The sequence below is a fragment of the Mirounga angustirostris genome, unplaced genomic scaffold, assembly GCF_029215605.1.
Source record: "Mirounga angustirostris isolate CCGP_5_RB_7025 unplaced genomic scaffold, mMirAng1.0.hap1 SCAF_7, whole genome shotgun sequence".
Taxonomy (NCBI): Eukaryota; Metazoa; Chordata; class Mammalia; order Carnivora; family Phocidae; genus Mirounga; species Mirounga angustirostris.
Window position 1 is genome coordinate 22,811,285 of NW_026991715.1, and position 20,128 is coordinate 22,831,412.

General features: G+C 39.7%; 1 protein-coding gene across 1 annotated transcript in view; it reads left to right on the top strand.

The window, feature by feature from the left end:
* Positions 1 to 10,853, top strand: part of PRRC1 (proline rich coiled-coil 1) — a 47,578-nt gene extending 36,725 nt beyond the window's left edge. Inside the window, exon 9 of the mRNA XM_045892055.3 lies at positions 7,573 to 10,853. Coding sequence (XP_045748011.1) covers positions 7,573 to 7,782 — 210 coding nt within the window. The 3' untranslated portion in view covers positions 7,783 to 10,853. The remainder of the gene's footprint in view (positions 1 to 7,572) is intronic.
* Positions 10,854 to 20,128: the final 9,275 nt, after the last annotated feature.

Consider the following 20,128-nt stretch of genomic DNA (forward strand, 5'->3'; position numbering starts at 1 on the left):
GACCACCCAGCAACCAAAGGTTCTTCAGCCCTCATCCTTTCCTCCCTGCTCTTCATAAGCTACACATTTCAACGAGCCAGGGCTGGTCTAGCCAAATACCTCTTCTGACACCAACTATTGAGGTTTCGGACCCAATTCCTATGTGTGGGAGGGGTTTTTCCACACCACAATACTAGCTGGTGTCAGACATTTCATCTCAATTCTGACTCTACACCTGGAGATAGTATCCAATCCCATAGAATGAGGACTCTGTCCTACAAGACTGCCCCCTCCCCATCGCAGATGCCAGTGACCAGTCCAGATGATAAACTGGTTCTACAGATTGGTTCTGACAACCGCCTCCTTCTCAGGAAGGCTCTCTACTCACTAGGTTGCTTATTTATTATGAAAAGATATAACTCGGGAACAGCCAGATGGAAGAGATGCAGAGGGCAGGGTGCAGAGCTTCCGTGCGCTATCTAGCCTGCCACTCTGCCTGAAACTCCACATGTTCTCCCAACTCCATCCTTTTGAGGTTTTTTTGGAGGCTTCATTGTATAGTCATGATTGATTCAATCATTCATCATTGGTTATTTAATCAACTTGCAGCCTCTCTTCCTGTCCCAGAGCTGGGAGTGGGTGGGAAGACCAGATACAACCGACCTTTGAACAACATGGGTTTGAACTGCACAGGTCCATTTATAAGCAGACTCTTTACAGTAAAATACTTGGTAGTTTCTCTTTTTGATTTTCTTAACATTTTTTCTGCAGCTTCGCTGACTTTAAGAATATGGTATATAATACATATACAAAGGGGGTGTTAATTGACTTATCACTAAGGCTTCTGGTCAACAGTAGGCTATTAGTAATTAAGTTTTGGGGGAGTCAGAAGTTATAGTGTGGATTTTCAACTACACCAGGTGGTCACTCTCCCTAACCCCTACATTGTTCAAGGGTCAGGTGTATGTATTTTTAATTGTAAATCACACTATCACGAACGGAACAGCCTGGCCAAGATTGGTTTATCCCAGAAATGGCCTGATGGTTCAAGCAATAGCTCACCAATTCATGCAGTTCAAACTTGAACAAATTAAAGGAGAGAAAAGGATTTCAATAGAATTGAAATGTGTTTGCTAGAAATAGCTACCATGCTGTTAACTCTTAGCTGATTAGAATATGTATGTGCTGGAAAATCAACACAAAAATCAGACCTACGGATCAAACATTAGAACCTCAGACACCTAATGAAGTAGACAGTGTATAGGTAAAGATGTCAATGAACGGGGAGAGGAAAGATGGTGGAGGAGTAGGGGACCCTATTTCAACTGGTCCCCGGAATTGAGCTGGATATCTACCAGACCACTCCGAGCACCCACGAAATCAGCCTGAGATGTAAGATCATCTGGGTCTCTACAAACAGAATATTGCAGGCAGTTGGTTCTGAGGTACGAAGCAGGGAGCCGTGATTCCCCAGGCAGATATCAGAGGATAAACAGCAGCGGGAGGGTGCCTGGCTGTGGGGATCCTACACTGCCGGTGAGCGACAGCCTCACGCGCTGGGGACGGGGCACAGACTCGCAGACCGGTAGCGGCGGGGAAGGGACTTTAGGGCAGCCCCCGGGGCGGAAACCTGGAGCGGCTGGCAGTTTTAGAAGCACAAAGGGCAGAGACGTGCCCTGACCTGGAGGCAGGACTGGGAGCGCTGCGGAGGGGCACACAACGCAGGACGCTGCAGTTTATAGCAGCACGGACAGAAATGGAGACAGTGTGGCCTGGAGAGCTCACTGAAGAACAGACTGCAATCTCTCTGCTCTGAGGCAGAGGGTTGGAAAAGATCTCTTGGGCTCTGACTCTCGGAAGAGACGCAGAAAGCCACCAGGGGAAGCCACCAGAGGACAGAAGCCCTCAAAACTGATTCCCACTGAATCCATCCCCTGCCACAGGGGGGCAGGGCAACTCTGCCCAAATAGGCTTGCCTGAGTAACACAGGCCCCTCCCCAGAAGACAGGCTGGGAAAACAAGAGGCTAGCAACCCTAAGGTCCCGAGAAAATAGGTGCATCTTGCTTGGGCTCTGGGCAATATTTGGGACTCTATACATTCCCTCAACCACCCATCAACAGAATGACTAGGAGGAGGAACCCCCAAGATAGAAAAGACTCCGAGATTATGATTTATGCTGCAAATTTACAAATGGATGCAGATCTAACCAAGATGTCAGAGATGGAATTCAGGCTAGCAATTGTGAAGACAATAGCTAGAATGGAGAAATCAATTAATGGTAACAGAGTCTCTAAGGGCAGAAATGAAAGCTGAATTGGCAGAACTTAAAAATGCTATCAATGAGATCCAATCCAATCTAGATAATCTAACAGCTAGGGTAAGTGAGGCAGAAGAACGAATAAGCGACCTGGAAGATAATATAATAGCTAAAAAGGGAAAAGAGGAGGCCAGGGAAGAACAACTCAGAACCCATGAAAATAGAATCAGAGAAATAAGTGACACCATGAAGCGTTCCAATGTCAGAATAATTGGAATCCCGGAGGGAGTGGAGAGAGAGAGGACTAGAAGATGTATTTGAGCAAATTGTAGCTGAGAACTTCCCTAATCTGGGGAATGAAACAAACATTCATGTCCTAGAGGCAGAGAGGACCCCTCCCAAGATCAAGGAAAACAGGCCAACACCCCGGCCTGTAATAGTAAAACTTGCAAATCTTAGAACCAAGGAAACCATCTTAAGGGCAGTTAGGGGGAAGAGATTCCTTACATACAGAGGGAGGAACATCAGAATAACGTCAGACCTATCCACAGAGACCTGGCAAGCCAGAAAGGCCTGGCAAGACATTCAGGGTACTAAATGAGAAGAACATGCAGCCAAGGATACTTTATCCAGCAAGGCTGTCATTTAGAATGGATGGAGAGATGCAGAGCTTCCACGACCGGCAGAAACTGAAAGAATATGTGACCAGTAAGCCGGCCCTGCAAGAAATGTTAAGGGGGGTGTTCTATAAAAGGAGAAAGACCCCAAGAGTGATATACAACAGAAATTTACAGGGACAATCTATAAAAACAACGTCTTCACAGGCAACATGATGACAATTAATTCATATCTTTCAATAATCACTCTCAACGTGAACGGCCTAAATGCTCCCATAAAACGGCACAGGGTTGCAGATTGGATAAAAAGACAGGACCCATCCATATGCTGCCTACAAGAGACTCATTTGGATCCTAAAGATACATCCAGACTGAAAGTGAAGGATTGGAGATCCATCTTCCATGCCAGAGGACCTCAAAAGAAAGCTGGGGTAGCAATTCTTATATCAGACAAATTAGATTTTAAACTAAAGTCTGTAATTAGAGACACAGAAGGACACTATCTCATTCTTAAAGGGTCTGTCCAACAAGAAGATCTAACAATTGTAATATCTATGCCCCCAACATGGGAGCAGCCATCTACGTAAGCCAACTGTTAACCAAAATAAAGAGTCATATTGATAATACGTTAATTGTAGGAGACCTCAATACTCCACTCTCAGCAATGGACAGATCATCGAAGCAGAAAATCTACAAGGAAACAAGAGCTTTGAATGATACACTGGACCAGATGGACCTCATAGATATTTACAGAACATTCCACCCTAAAACAGAATACTCATTCTTCTCGAGTGCACATGGAACTTTCTCCAGAATAGACCACATACTGGGTCACAAATCAGGTCTCAACCTATACCAAAAGACTGAGATTATTCCCTGCATATTCTCAGACCACAATGCTTTTAAACTGGAACTCAATCACAAGAAAAAATTTGGCAGAAATTCAAACACTTGGAAGCTAAAGACCACTCTGCTCAAGAATGTTTGGGTCAACCAGGAAATCAAAGAAGAACTTAAACAATTCATGGAAATCAATGAGAATGAAAACACATCGGTCCAAAGCCTATGGGATACTGCAAAGGCGGTCCTAAGGGGGAAATACGTAGCCATCCAAGCCTCACTCAAAAAAATAGAAAAATCCCAAATTCACCAACTAACTCTACACCTTAAAGAACTAGAGAAAAAGCAACAAACGATGCCTAAGCCACGCATAAGAGAAATAATTAAGATTAGAGCAGAGATCAATGAATTAGAAACCAGAAACACAGTAGATCAGATCAATGAAACTATAAGTTGGTTCTTTGAAAGAATTAATAAGATCGATAAACCACTGGCCAGACTTATCCAAAAGAAAAGAGAAGGGACCCAAATTAATAAAATTATGAATGAAAGGGGAGAGATCACAACTAACACCAAGGAAATAGAAACAATTATTAGAAATTATTATCAGCAACTATATGCCAATAAACTGAGCAATCTGGATGAAATGGAGGCCTTCCTGGAAATGTATAAGCTGCCAAGACTGAAACAGGAAGAAATTGACAACCTGAATAGGCCAATAACCAGTAATGAGATTGAAGCAGTGATCAAAAACCTACCAAAAAACAAGAGTCCAGGGCCTGATGGATTCCCTGGGGAATTCTACCAAACATTCAAAGAAGAAATAATACCTATTCTACTGAAGCTGTTTGAAGAAATAGAAACAGAAGGAAAACTTCCAAACTCATTCTATGAGGCCAGCATTACCTTAATCCCCAAACCAGGCAAAGACCCCATCAAAAAGGAGAATTTTAGACCGATATCCCTGATGAATATGGATTCCAAAATCCTCAACAAAATCCTAGCTAATAGGATCCAACAATACATTAAAAGGATCATCCACCACGACCAAGTGGGATTTATCCCCGGGATGCGAGGGTGGTTCAACATTCGCAAATCAATCAATGTGATAGAACACATTAATAAGAGGAGGGAAAAGAACCATATGGTCCTCTAAATTGATGCAGAAAAAGCATTTGACAAAATACAGCATCCTTTCCTGATTAAAACTCTTCAGAGTATAGGGATAGAGGGAACATTCCTCAAGTTCATAAAATCATCTGTGAAAAACCCACAGCGAATATCATCCTCAATGGGGAAAAGCTGAGAGCCTTTCCCTTAAGATCAGGAACACATCAAGGATGCCCACACTCGCCACTATTGTTCAACATAGTACTAGAAGTCCTAGCAACAGCAATCAGACAACAAAAAGAAATAAAAGGTATTCAAATTGGCAAAGAAGTCAAACTCTCTCTTTTCACAGATGACATGATACTTTATGTGGAAAAACCAAAAGACTCCACCCCCAAATTCTAGAACTCTACAGCAATTCAGTAATGTGGCAGGATACAAAATCAATGCACAGAAATCAGTTGCTTTCTTATATACTAACAACACAACTGTAGAAAGAGAAATTAGAGAAACGATTCCATTTACAATAGCACCAAAAACCATAAGATACCTCGGAATAAACCTAACCAAAGAGGTAAAGGATCTATACCCTAGGAACTACAGGACACTCATGAAAGAAATTGAAGAAGACACAAAAAGATGGAAAAATATTCCATGCTCATGGATCGGAAGAATAAACATTGTTAAAATGTCTATGCTACCCAGAGCAATCTATACCTTCCACGCCATCCCGATCAAAATTCCAGTGACATTTTTCAAAGTGCTGGAACAAACAATCCTAAAATTTGTATGGAATCAGAAAAGACCCCGAATCACCAAGGAAATGTTGAAAAACAAAGCTGGGGGCATCACATTGCCCGATTTCAAGCTATATTGCAAAGCGGTGATCACCAAGACAGCATGGTACTGGCACAAAACAGACATATAAACCAATGGAACAGAATAGAGAACCCAGATATGGACCCTCAACTCTATGGTCAAATAATCTTTGACAAAGCAGGAAAAAACATGCAGTGGGAAAAAGTCTCTTCAATAAATGGTGCTGGGAAAATTGGACAGCCACATGCAGAAGAATGAAACTTGACCATTCTCTAACACCATACACAAAGATAAACTCAAAGTGGACGAAAGACCTCAATGTGAGACAGGAATCCATCAAAATCCTAGAGGATAACATAGGCAGTAACCTCTTTGACATTGCCCACAGCAACTTCTTTCAAGATACATCTCCAAAAGCTAGTGAAACAAAAGCAAAAATGAACTTTTGGGACTTCATCAACATAAAAAGCTTCTGCACAGCAAAGAAAACAGTCAACAAAACAAAGAAGTAACCCACAGAATGGGAGAAGATATTTGCAAATGACACTACAGATAAAGGGCTGGTATCTAAGATCTATAAAGAACTTCTCAGACTCAACACCCAAAAAAAACAAGTAAGTCAAAAAGTGGGCAGAAGATATGAAAAGACACTTCTGTGAAGAAGACATACAAATGGCTAACAGACACATGAAAAAATGTTCATCATCATTAGCCATCAGGGAAATTCAAATCAAAACCACATTGAGATACCACCTTAACACCAGTTAGAATGGCAAAAATGGACAGGGAAAGAAGCAACAAATGTTGGAGAGGTTGTGGAGAAAAGGGAACCCCCTTACACACTGTTGGTACAGTCACTTTGGAAAACAGTGTGGAGGTGCCTCAAAAAATTAAAAATGGAGCTACCCTATGACCCAGCAATTGCACTCCTGGGTATTTACCCCAAAGACACAGATGTAGTGAAAAGAAGGGCCATATGCACCCCAGTGTTCATAGCAGCAGTGTCCGCAATAGCCAAACTGTGGAAAGAGCCGAGATGCCCTTCAACAGATGAATGCATAAAGAAGATGTGGTCCATATATACAATGGAATATTACTCAGCCATCAGAAAGGATGAATACCCAATTTTTACATCAACATGGATGGGACTGGAGGAGATGATGCTAAGTGAAATAAGGCAAGCAGAGAAAGTCAATTATCATATGGTTTCAGTTATTTGTGGAACATAAGGAATAGCATGGAGGACATTAGGAGAAGGAAGGGAAAACTGAAGGGAGGGAAATTGGAGAGATGAACCATGAGAGACTATGGACTCTGAGAAACAAACTGAGGGTTCTAGAGGGGAGGGGGTTGGGGGGAATGGGTTAGCCCGGTGATGGGTATTAAGGAGGGCACATACTGCATGGAGCACTGGGTGTTACACGAAAACAATGGATCGCGGATCACTACATCAAAAACTAATGATGTATGGTGACTAACATAACATCATAAAATTAAAAAAAAAAAGATGTGTGAACATTTCAGATGATGGGCTCAGAAGAACACACTGATGAGGGAGGGACCGTGGAAAAGGATGGGAAGGGTTAGGGGTGGAGGCGTTGCTCTCAGCACTCCTCTTCCTCTTAACCTGAAGCAGCACGGACTTGGACTGGAACCTAAACCCTTGGACACTGAGCACTGTCAGATGGCGTTACTAGATGAAGACTGAGAGGACACTGAACAACAAAATGAGTTTACTGTGGACACTGAACTGAGGAGGTGTGTGCAGTAGTGTTCTGATTATTCTGTAGCCTTGTCACATCATAGAGCTGCCCGCATAGCTCTGTTTCTCGGGATTCGTCATCATCTATACTAAAAGTAATAAAGAGACTTTGGGATGTCACTTACAGCTAGTTCCAGTCATTTTTTTCAATGCACTATAAATCATACCCTGTTTCCTTTTTCCCTAGGCTCAAAGCCTCACTCCCCAGGACTACAGTCTGAGGTGGTCAGGCCTTCTGGTGACAGTGGGTGAAGTCCTGGAAAAGAGCTTAGTGAATGTGACGCGGACCGACTGGCACCTGACATTCACCGGCATGTCTCGCCGGCAGATGATCTACAGTGCGGCCAAAGCCATTGCCGGCATGTACAAACAGCGCCTGCCCCCCAGGACCATGTGACGGAAGACTCACCCAGGGCCCGGAGACCACTTCGCTTGGAACTTGGTGGTAAAGACTTTGTCCCATCCCCAGGTGGAGAGCTCCAGTGGATGCAGCAGTCTTGAGAATTTGCCTGTAGGCTGCACTTGATCTTTCCTAGAAAGGCACGGTGTCATTCCAGAAGCTACAAAGAAGCAGATCTTTGCCGTGGTTGTGTCATTTCACGTACCACCACAGTTCTTAGAAAACAAAATACATAAATATTTTTATAGGACAGTTTGATACACCAAATTTGTAAGGGGCAAATTCATGTGCTACGACATTTAACTTAATGATATAGGCTTAATTTTGTTGTTTAAGAAGATATGATTCGTTTAAGAACATGTCATTGTTTATTTCATGATTTCTCTCTTACTTCTCCGTCTTTGATGCTTTTTGTGTGTGCAGGTCATCTCAGGTCTGACGCTGAGCTGTGTGCTCAGTAGCTGACCCTCAGACACGTACTCGCAGAGAGATGGTGCACATTTCTATGCATACTTTTTACGTGGGCCAAAATAATGGTTTTTTTTTCGTTATCATGTACGTACACACATCATCTAAAAAAAAGTTTTTTTTAAAATAAGTTTTGGCATTTCACAGATTTAGACTCTGAAGCATTGCAGTAGTATGTTTTATTTTCCATTGCTATATGACAACTAAGTGGCCCATGATTTGAAGGTATTTTAAATCAGAAGCATTTTGGTTATTTTTATATAATACTATTCAGTATTTCCAAGTGAACTCTGACAACAGCCATTATTTCTGCCTCCACTCATACATTCTCGAGTGTCGTAGAGAAATTTTTCAGAGGAATTACTTTGTTATTTATGGAATTGTATGCCTCTTCTTTTAGTTAAGGTTACTTAATATTTAGTTTGCCTTAAACACTGCTTTTCTAACTTGGTGCCATTCTGCCTTTACTCTTTATGGAAATTTTCAGTGAAACTGTTTAATATTCAACTGGTTTATCTAGTCCATCATGTTTGTATTTAGTGAAAGCTTCCCCCCCCCCCCCAGCTAATCCCAAATAATATATTTTAGCATTTTTGGATTTATATAAATCAAAATTTAAATAGTTTGTCTTATACTTTGGACTCTATGTATGCAAGTTCCTATAACTTTTTGAAGATAGTGTCTTACACAAATGTAATTTAATTTTTATTTACTCATCTATACAGTTCTTTAGCTGTAAATTAATTAGCACAATCTTATAAAGGGTATTGAAGCTCTTATCCTGCACTGTCACTACAGGTAACGTTGGCTTTGTATTCCTTTGGGTACTTACTTGATTTTTGCTTTTTTACCCAAGGACGAGAAGCATTATTTTCACAACTATATGTTCATTTCCAAGCACCATATGATTGCTTGGTGAAATTAAGACTTGTTTGTCATTAAAAGTAAGGAGAGAAAAGACATGTAACCAGTTGCTGCGGCATAATAGGGCTAGAATGCTTTTCTCCCCTCTTTTCTTGCTATTTGTGCAACACTTTATGTTTTCTCCATCTGATTAATAAAAAAGAGAAGCCTTTCTGTACCACTTGCTTTTATCCTTTATTTTTAAAAAGCTACACTTTTCTAACAGGGTTTTATCATGGCATTGGCCTGGTGACAAATCACAATTAGGGATGAAGGATGCCCGTACTTGGAATATGCAAGTGCAGATATGTCACTTTCCCTCCCGTTATAGGGAGTCTTAGAGATCCTAAAAAAATGTCTGTTTTTCTTTTTATTTTACCAAGTCTCAATAGTTTTTGTTTTTGAAGGCTGTTTTCACAGAATCACAAACACGGACATCCCCTTAGAGGACAATTTTCCCACAGTCCTCAAATTCTTCAGTTATTCTGTAGCTTGGGTGAAGCCAGGTAATTTTCCCAGCCCTGTTCATCTGCTGAACCTTCTGCTCTTTAGAACAGTGTGAGTGGGCAAGGAGGATTAGGGAAGGGCACATGAAAAAGATAAACCCAGGATCCACTTTTGACCTCTGACGCTGCTTTTGGCCCCCAGTTACCGTTGAAAGTCATCCAAGCATGACTGACTCCACACACTCTGTTTTCCGCACCTCATGCTTATTTTTTCATCTTTAGATTTCTTTGTCGTATGAGGGGCAAGAAAAGTCACTCATTGCTTCGTACGCAGCCAAGCTGGGCAGGCCCGTGGTGAGTGTTGGCCTGAGATATATGCGAGCCCTTGGTCCGAGGCCACATTTCCCCTCACCCGTCACCCAGCCGCCCCTGGTTCTTTGCCCTTCCTGCTCATTCCCTCCTGACACTAGCATTTCTGAGGGAGAGTCAGAGTTGGGGCTCTTTGCTCTTTTGGTCCCTCAAGCTTCTCAGGAAAACCGATCTCTAACACAGGTCTTCAGCACTGTTCTTATGGTCGGGTCTGTGATATTTTGTTCCTCTGAAATGCTCCAGGAATCACTTCGTGTATTTTCTCTGCTGGTACACTTTTTTGTTTTAATTAAGCAGTGTGAAGGCCACCAGGAAAAATGCAGCAAGAGAAATGTAATGTCAACCTTAGGTGACAGAAGGAACTCCGATGACTCCATTCAAGACCCTTCGGCTAATAAGCCTGGACCAGGGCTGTGCCGCAATTGGAAAGCTTCAGGCAGTTCTAGTTTTCTCCTCCTGTCTCTTAATTACTTCCCCATTCTTTGTTCCTTTCTATCTAAAGGATTAATGAGGTAGAAAATCAAGATGACTGAATTCAAACCAAATGGTAGTATACTGGTAAGTTTAAGGAGAGTATGATATGCACGTATCAGAAATTATGCAAATTAGCAATACACTCAGGGTCAACTTACTTTATGTTGTTGAATTTACTTTGTTCCTTGACTACAAAAAATTCTCAACAGGTATTTGTATTCTCTGAAGCCAAATTGATGGTATTTTGTGATCCACAGATGTTGGGTTATGCATAAATTATTAAGAAACTTGGGTTTTTACTCCCAGAATATGATGTTCATTCTTAAGAAACTCTGCAGGATGATGTACTGGATAAGAACAGTTTTGTAAGTATGTAAATATGTCATAAATAAATAATACCTCATTTTATTTCCCAGAGTTGTAAAGTGATTTTTTAAATGCTAAGTCATATTAATATTCTATTAGAAGGAGCTACATTACTTTCATTGTCTCAGTGGGCTACTGGCTGCCAACAGTTCTTACAGAATAGCAACTTAAAACACATCTTTCAAGTGCAGTGGTAACAATTCAAATATACCAGAATCGCTAAGTTCATGTTCAGAGAACTCAGGATGTTTAGGGTAGAGAATACTCTGGAGATGGGGGTGATGGGCAAGAAGTTACGGCCTGTGTTCCTGAGGATATGTCTTGACTGGGGACTTTAATTTACCCTTAACTTCCACAAGTATCTTCTTAAAAAAAAAAAAAAAAGTTTATTATATTTGCTATTCTGAGCCTGTGATCTCAGGGCAGATATTTTTGTTTTGATTTGGTAGGCAAGGGGGTACTTTACAGAAGACCATGAAATATTCATTTGGGTGTTTTGTTTGTTTGTTCACCAAAGGAAAATAATACTGTTTTCAGTACACTAGAAAAATACCAATTCGGGACCCAGGAGAGGCCCTGTTAAGTTTATACTTTGTTTTTTAAGTTTAGGCAAGAGAAACAAAATTAGCAAGACCAATATCAAGGTCTAAAAACTCATACATAAAGGAAATTTTTGAAATTATCCTTGTCATGAATACCTAGTAAGAATTTAAAGCAGTAAGAAAAAGGAATTAAGTGAGAAATGCATAGTGCTGGTTAGGTACTGGAGTAGAAACTTTTTATAGGTGCAGTAACTGAAACAGGATCAGCTACTTACTCAGTATCATCCCAGCGAGTGAGTTACAGGCAAAGGACTGAAGTGGAGGCTGTCACTTCCCAGACCATTCGCTTATGAAACATCCTGCATACTTGCTTCACGAACTTAGGGGTACATAGCTAATCCTGTAAGTATTTGTTGAATTCAACTTAATTCAAACAACAGCTTGAGACTTTGCCCTGGTATATTTTCAATTTTACAACATTATGTTTAAGGAACACTTTTGACTCCGTATTTTTCATTTTAGTTTTAAGTGCTGCTTTGGGCTTTGCTTCTGGTATAAGAATATATTTGTGGTCACTGAATATTCTGCTCCCAAATTTAAGAAACCAGAAACTAGGTTTACATTTGAGTATCATTTTTAGGATTAGAGCCAGAAATGTTGTTACTGTCTAGTCTTCAAGCAAGATACTGACCACATACCTTGTAAAATATATTTTAATATTGAGTCCTCCTGCTCCAGGTGCCACGCTTTTGAGAACCACCGCTGTGATACCATTCCTGACTCATTCTTCACGTCCTGATACTTTAGAGAGTGAGGTCGTCAGCCAGATAGCAGCATAGGTCGCTCCTGACTTCACTCTCCCTCGCAGGAAGAGCAACTAGCAACTATTCATGGACAAGATACCACTGAGAGAATCGTAGAGCGAGGGTGTGAGGCTGAAGCAGCCCTGCGCCACAGAGACCTAGAAAGATGGTGTGAGAAGGGGAAGAGGCCCAGCTAGCCGCTTGCCTGTATTGCCCCTCCCCCCAAGGCTGGCACAGCACCACTGACAGATCCCCCCTCTGAGCCTCTGGTTCCCCCTCAGGGAAGAGAAATCCCAGGGTGGACATCTAGCTACCCCAGCATTATGGGTTGCTTCTTGGGAGCCCCCACTGTAGTCTTGATTCTGAGGAATTGCGGGCGAATCTGCAGGACTTGACCATCGTGGCCAACCGATTTCCTACCTGCAGCACCCAAGCAGTGGTCCCGATCAGCAGTTTGCTCATCTGCAGAACCAAGTGTGTGGCACAGTCTGACCCAGGAATTCAGCACGGTGCAGGTCTGCCTGCTTTGGGTCCTCTAATCAATAGCCTCCCCAGCCCCTGGATCCTGGTCTGCCCCCACCCAGGCAGGGGAGCTGAACCAGAGCCCAGCCCTCTGCTGAGTGTAACTCCTAGCCCCATCTGACCAGAAAGGCCAGCAGGAACCCCTGGAAGCTGCATAGCCTGGCAATGCTTGTGCAGAGAGAATGGCAGGCAGAGCTGATCATCCACAAAATGAAGCCAGTGCCAGGTGTGGAGGATTCCCTTGCTTTACCAGTCAGGAGCTAATGCATACTCTACTCACCATTAAGTAAAACTCCCAACACCACCAAACCAGAAAGCCAGACTCAAACACCTGGAAAGCTATGTAGCCCATCAATTCTTGAACAGAGAACCTGGAAGGCAGAGCTGATAGTCTGCAGAGCAAGGCTGGTAACCCTGTTTAGCTAGGAAATTTGAGAAATGGGTTGGCTTGAGAGAAGACAAGGCTTTCCCAGCCTTGGAGCTGGTTCTCCCTCTGTGCCAGGACAGGGAAACTAATTCACAGCCTCACTCATTGCTAAATAAAGCCTCAGCCTGCCTTCCCAGAGAAGTTAGCCATAGGAAGCTGGGTAGCCCATCCAATAGTCCATGACTTTACCCATTTATAGAAAAAAACCAGTGGCCTTGTTTGGCCAGGAAATTCAGTGTACACTTTTGCCTGATTCAGGTCCCCAGTCAATGAGTTATGCATGTCCTGGGCTCCGGCCTGCTCTCCTGCCTGGGCATGGAAGCTCTTCATAGTCCCACCAGCTGCTGAGTATAGTACCCAGTCCCAACCATCTAGTATGCCTGACCAGAGAACCAGGCAACTTGTGGAGCCCATCCTACCACTCGACTTGGGCAAGGAATCAAACCAGCAGTTTAATCCAACTATTCTCAGACAGCCACACCCCACCTTAGCCTCAGAGCTTGGGCAAGTGCCTCAACCCAAATTAGACCCTGATAGCAAGCCCCACCACCCAAGGATGTTGCTAGCAGATATTTCCAGAAAGCCATATTGAGCTTACTGGTGAAGAACTGGTCTAGGCCTACTCAAACCTGTGAAGTATGGAAAAGGAACCACTTACTTGAATGTGCAAATACCAAAATAAGGAATCCCGGATCATTAAAAATAAGATAACAGGAAGCACCAAAGAAAACCTGAAGCTCCAATAACTGACCCTAAAGAAATGGAGATCTATCAATTGTCAGACAAAAATTCTGAATTATCTTTTTTCTTTTTGTCCCCACTCTTGTTTTCCAGAATAATCCTTTTAAGAATGTTTAGTGAACAACAAGAACACACAACGTAATGAAATTTGAAAAATGCATGCACAAATGGAAAGTTCCACTTAGAAAGAAACTATCAACAACAACAAAAATCCAAACAATTCCTAGAGCTGAACAGTATGACGACTGAATTGAAGAATTCAAAAAAGAGCTTCAAAAGTAGATTTGACCGTGCAGAAGAAATAATCTGTGACTGAAAGAAGGAACATATGAAATTCTACAGTCAGAAAAAAAAATTATATGTAATTTTATATGTATATATACACACACACACACACACAAGCCTACTGTTAATTGGACACCATCAAAAGAAATGTTACCCACCATCATGGGAATTCTAGAATGAGAAGAGAAAGAGTGACAAAGTATGTTTAAGCAAAAAATGGCTGAAAACTTCCCAAAACCTGGGGAGAGAAAAAGAAATCCAGATACGTAAGAGCCAAAGGACCCAAAGTAGGTTGAGCCCGAATAGGGCTGCACAGAGACAAATGAATTAAATTGTGAAAAGTCAGAGATAAATAATTTTGAAGCTAGCAAGAGAAAAGAGGAAAGTTACATGCACGGGAACCCCCCAAAGACTCTCCATCTCTCAACAGAAATGTTCCAGGCAGGAGACAATGGGATGATATATTCAAAATATTGAAAGAAAAAACTCAACCAAGAATTCTATATCCTGGAAAGCTGTTCTTCAGAAATAGAGGAGAAATGAAGACTTTCCTGAGTCCACAAAAGCTGAGGGAGTTCATCTACATCTACCTTATAAGAAATGCTAATGGAAGTTCTTTGAGTGGAAATAAAGAGAAGCCAATTAACATCATAAAAACGAAGGTAGCATAAAACTCACTGGCACTGGTAAACATATAGTGAAAGTTAGATTCTGTAATATGGAATGTTGGTACATAATGCACTTATACTTCTAGTTTAAAAGTTTTAAAACATACTAAAAATAACTGCACTATGCTGTTACTAGATACAAAATATTTAAAAATATGCAAACTATAACATCAGTAACTTAAAATGGGGGTGTGAAAAGTGTAAAGTTTAAGATGCTATTTGAGTTGATTTTTAGTTTAAAATATAATCTTAAGATATTTTTTGTAAGCTTCATGGTAACTTCAAAAGAAAAATCTAGAGTACACAAAACAACATTACAAACAATTCAAAGCATACTGATACCAAAAGACATCAAAACACGAAACAAGAGAGGATATGAAACAATGGACAATGGATCTTCAAAAAACACCCAGAAAATAACTGACAAAATTATTTATCAAATACCAAATAATAATTATCAATAAGTATCAATAATTACTTTAAATGTAAATGGATTACATTCTCTAAAACAAAGAATGGCTCTATGGGAAAAAAATTAACAAGATCCAATGATATGTTGCCTACAAGTAAGAGACTCACTCTAGCCTTAAAGAGATATAGACTGAGAATAAAGGAATGAGAAAAGGTATTTCAAGCAAATGGTAAACAAAAAGCAGGGAAGCTCTACTTGTATCAGAGAAAATAGACTTTAAAGAAAGACTGTAATAATGAGAGACAAATGGCACAATATAATGATAAATGGATCAATTCACTGAGAAGATATAACAAATGTAAATATTACCACAATCAAGTGGAATTTTTTCCATGCATTCAAGGGTGAGTCAGTATCTACAAATCAAATCAATATGATACATCACGTTAACAAGAGAAAGGATAAAAATCTTATGATCCTCTCAACAGATGGAGAAAAAGCACTTGACAAAGTAAGACATCCATTCATAATAACTTTCAACAAAGTGCGTTGAGGGAACATACCTCAACATAATAAAGGCTGTATATGACAAACCCATAGCTAACATAATACTTGATGATGAAAACCAGACTTTTTTTCCCCCTAAAATCAAGAAAAAGACAAGGATGTCCAGTCTCACTTTTATTCAACATAGTACTGGAAGTCCTAGCCACAACAATCAGACCAGAAAAATAAATAAAAGGCATCCAAATTGTTAAGGAAGAAGTAAAACTGTCCCTATTTGTGGATAACATAGTACTATACATAGAAAACTCCAAAGACTACACCAAACAAAACAAAATAACCATTATAATTGACAAGTGAATTCAGTGAAGTTGTAGGATACTCAATACACAGAAATCAGTTGTTTCTACACACCATAATGGAGTAACAGAAGAAGAATTTAAGAAAACAATTCCATTTACAATTGCATCAAGTAAAATAAAATACCTAGGAATAAACTTAACCAAAGATGTAAAAGATCTATACTCTGAAAACTATAAAACACTGATGAAATTAACTTAAGGCAACACAAATAAATAGATATTCCATACTCATGGACTGTAAAAGGTACAGAATTCCTGTTTTAAAATAAGTCCCAAAGATAAAAATATTGCATAAGGAATAGAGACAATATTGTAATAATGTTGTATGGTGACAGTGCTTATCGTGGTGAGCCCGGAGTAATTTATAGAACTGTCAAATCAGTATGTTGCACACCTGAAACTAATACATCACTGTATGTTAATTATACCTAAATAAAAAATCCCCAAAATCTATAGTAGATACACAACAGATAAACTGAAAGGAATCTAAGCACATCACTGTGGAAAATCATCAAATCATAAAAGAAGAGCAAGAAAAGAATATAAAAACAAAGGTATTATAAAACTGGCAGAAAACCATTAACAAAATGGCATTAAGTCCATACCTAATCAATAATTACTTTAAAAGTTAATGGACTAGGGGTGACTGGCTGGCTCAGTCAGTGGAACATGGGACTCTTGATCTCAGGGTTGTTCAAGCCCCATGGTGGGTATAGAAATTACTTAAAAATAAAAAGACATTTTAAGAAAAAAGTAGGGGCACCTGGGTGGCTTAGTTGGTTGAGTGTCTGATTCTGCTCCAGTCATGATCTCAGGGTCCTGGGATCAAGCCCCATGTTGGCTCCATGCTCAAAGGAGAGTCTGCTTCTTCCTCACCTTCTCCCTCTGCCCCTCCCCCGCTTGTGCTGTCTCTGTCTCTCTCAAGTAAAAAATAAATAAATGGGCTAACTTCTCCAATTAAAAGAGTGGCTGAAATGAATTTTAAAGAAAGACATAAGTATATGCTGCCTATAAGAGACTCTCTTCAGCTATAAGGACACACGGACTGAAAGTGAAGGGATAGAAAAAGACATTCTGTGCCAAGAAAGCAGAAGAAAGCAGATATAGCTATATTTATATCAGGGAAAGAGACTTCAATACAAAGATTATATTAAGAGACAAGATCATTATACAGTAATAAAGTGATCAAATAAGAGGATTAAATACTTGTAAATATTTATGCACCCCAAATTAATTAGGAGTAATTAAATAGGCAAACATTAACAAACCAAAAGGGACAAATAAATAGTAGGGAACTTCAATACTTTACTCTCATCAATGGCAGATTATCCAGACTGAAAACCAATAAGGAAATACTGGATTAAGTGAAATATTAAGTTAGATGAACTTAATAGGTATTCACAAAACATTCCATCTAAAAGCAGTGCACATGAAACATTCTCCAGGAGGTATATATTAGGCAACAAAAAAGTGTTAATACATTTAAGGAGACTGAAATCATAACAAGTAGCTCTTCTGATTGTAACAGTTTAAAACTTTAAGATTTATTTATTTGAGAAAGAGAGCACTCGTGGTGGGGTGGAGCAGAGGAAGGAGGAGAGGGAGAGAGTCCCAAGTAGACTGTGCACTGAGCGCAGAACCCCAAGCAGGGTTCAATCCCATGACCCTGAGATCACAACCCAAGCCAAAACTGAGTCCAATGCCCAACTGACTGTACCACCCTGGCGCCCCTGATTGTAACAGTTTAGGTCAATTATAAGGAAACTTGATAATTCACAGATATGTAGAGATTAAACAACATGGTCCTGCATATCCAATGGATCAAAGAAGAAATAAAATAAAAAGTAACTTGAGACAAATGAAAATACATACCAACATATCAATACTCATGGGGTGAAGCAAAAGCCGTTCTAGGAGGTAAGGTCATAACAATAATGCCTACATCAAAAACAAGAAAGCTCTCAAATAAACAAAGAACTCTATTTTATGCCTTCATCAAACTGGAAAAAAGGAATGAAGACTGAAGTTAGTAGAAGCAAGGTTCTAACAAAGACCAGATTAATGAAATAAGGACAAAAAAGACAATAGAGAAGATCAATGAAACTAAGCTGTTTTTTTTTTTTAAGTTGACAATCCCTTATGTAGATTCATCAAAAATAAAAGTCAAATAAAATCAGAAATGAAAGAGGAGATGCTACAACCAATAGCAGGGAAATACAAAGGATCATAAGACATTACTATACTATACTATGAAACAAACTGAACAACATAGGAGAAAGAGATTCTGAAAAACATGCAAGCTACTGAGAATGAATCAGGAATAGGAAATACGAGCAGAGTAAGGAGATTGAATCAGTGATCAATAGTCTTCTAAGAATCCTAAGACCATCAGATGGCTTGACTGGTGAATTCCATCAAAGATTTAAGCAAAATTAATATTAATTCTTCTCAAACGCTTTCCAAAAATTGAAGAAGAGGGACTACTTCCAAAACCTTTCTATGAGGCCAGCATTACCTTGATAATAAAACCAGACAAGAATACCACAAGAAAATAAAATTACAGGCCAATATCCTTGATGAATATAGATGCAAAAATCTTCAAAATATAAGCATACTGGTGTGCCTATCTGGCTCAGTTGGAAGAGCATGAATTCTTGATCTCAGGGTCCTGAGTTTGAGCCCCACGTGGGGTGTGGAGATTAAAAATTAAAAATCTTTAAAAAAGAGAGAGAGAGAGAGAAAAGGGGCACCTGGGTGGTTAAATCAGTCAAGTGTCTGACTCTTGATTTCAGCTCAGGTCATGATCTCAGTCAGGGTTGTGAGATCAAGCCCCGCATTGGGCTTCCTGCTGGGCATGGAGCCTGCTTAGGATTCTCTCTCCCTCTCCTGCTCTTCCCACCTCCCTCTCAAAAAAAAAAAAAAAAAAAAAAAATTTAAAAAAGAGAGCAAAATATAAGCATACTGAATTTAATAGTACATTAAAAAGATCATACACCATGATCAAGTGGAATTCATTCCACAAATGCAAGGATAATTCACCATTCACAAACGAATGTGATGTACCACATTAACAAAATGAAAGATAAAATTACATGGTCAGCTCAGCAGGTGCAGAAAAAGAACCTGACAAAGTTCAATATACATGTATGATAAAAACACTCAACAAATTGGGTACAGGGGGAATGTATCTCAACCTAATAAATTAGTCCATATATGACAAATTCACAGTTAGCATCATATTAATGGTGAAAAGCTGACAGGTTTCCCTCCAAGAATAGGAAACTACAAGATACCCACTCTTACCAATTTTATTCAAGATGGTATTAGAATTCCTGGCCAGAGAAATTAGACAAGAAATAAATTGCATCCAAATCAAAAAGAAAGAATGAAAACTGGCACTATTTGCAGATGACATGATATTCTATATAGAAAACCCTAAAGACTTCACCAAAACCTGTTAGAACTAATTGACAAATTCAGAAAGTTGCAGGATTCAAAATCAATACAGAAAAATCTGTTGCATCTCTATAGAGTAATAATAAACTATCAGAAAGAGAAATTAAGAAAACAATCCCATTTATAACTGCATCAAAAAGAATGAAATACCTTAGCAACAAATTTTACTAAGGGGTTAAAAGACTTGTACATGCAAAACTATAAGATACTGATATGGTAAATTAAAGAAAATACAAATAGAAAAATATTTCATGCTCATGGACTGAATAATCAATATTGTTAAAATACACATAGTACCCAAAGCTAACTACAGACTGAATGCAATCCCTATCCAAATTCCAATAGCATTCATAAAAAGAGAATAGAAAATCAAAATTCTTATGGAACCACAAAAGACCCCTAACAGTCAAAACAATCTTGAGAAGGAAGATCAAAGCTAAAGGCATCACATTTCCTGATTTCAAAATGTATTACAGATCTAGTAATCAAAAAAGTATCACAAAGGCATGAAAAAACATGTAGATCTGTGTAATAGAATAGAAAGCCCAGAAATAAACTCACACATATATGATCAATTATTTTAGGATAAAGGAGG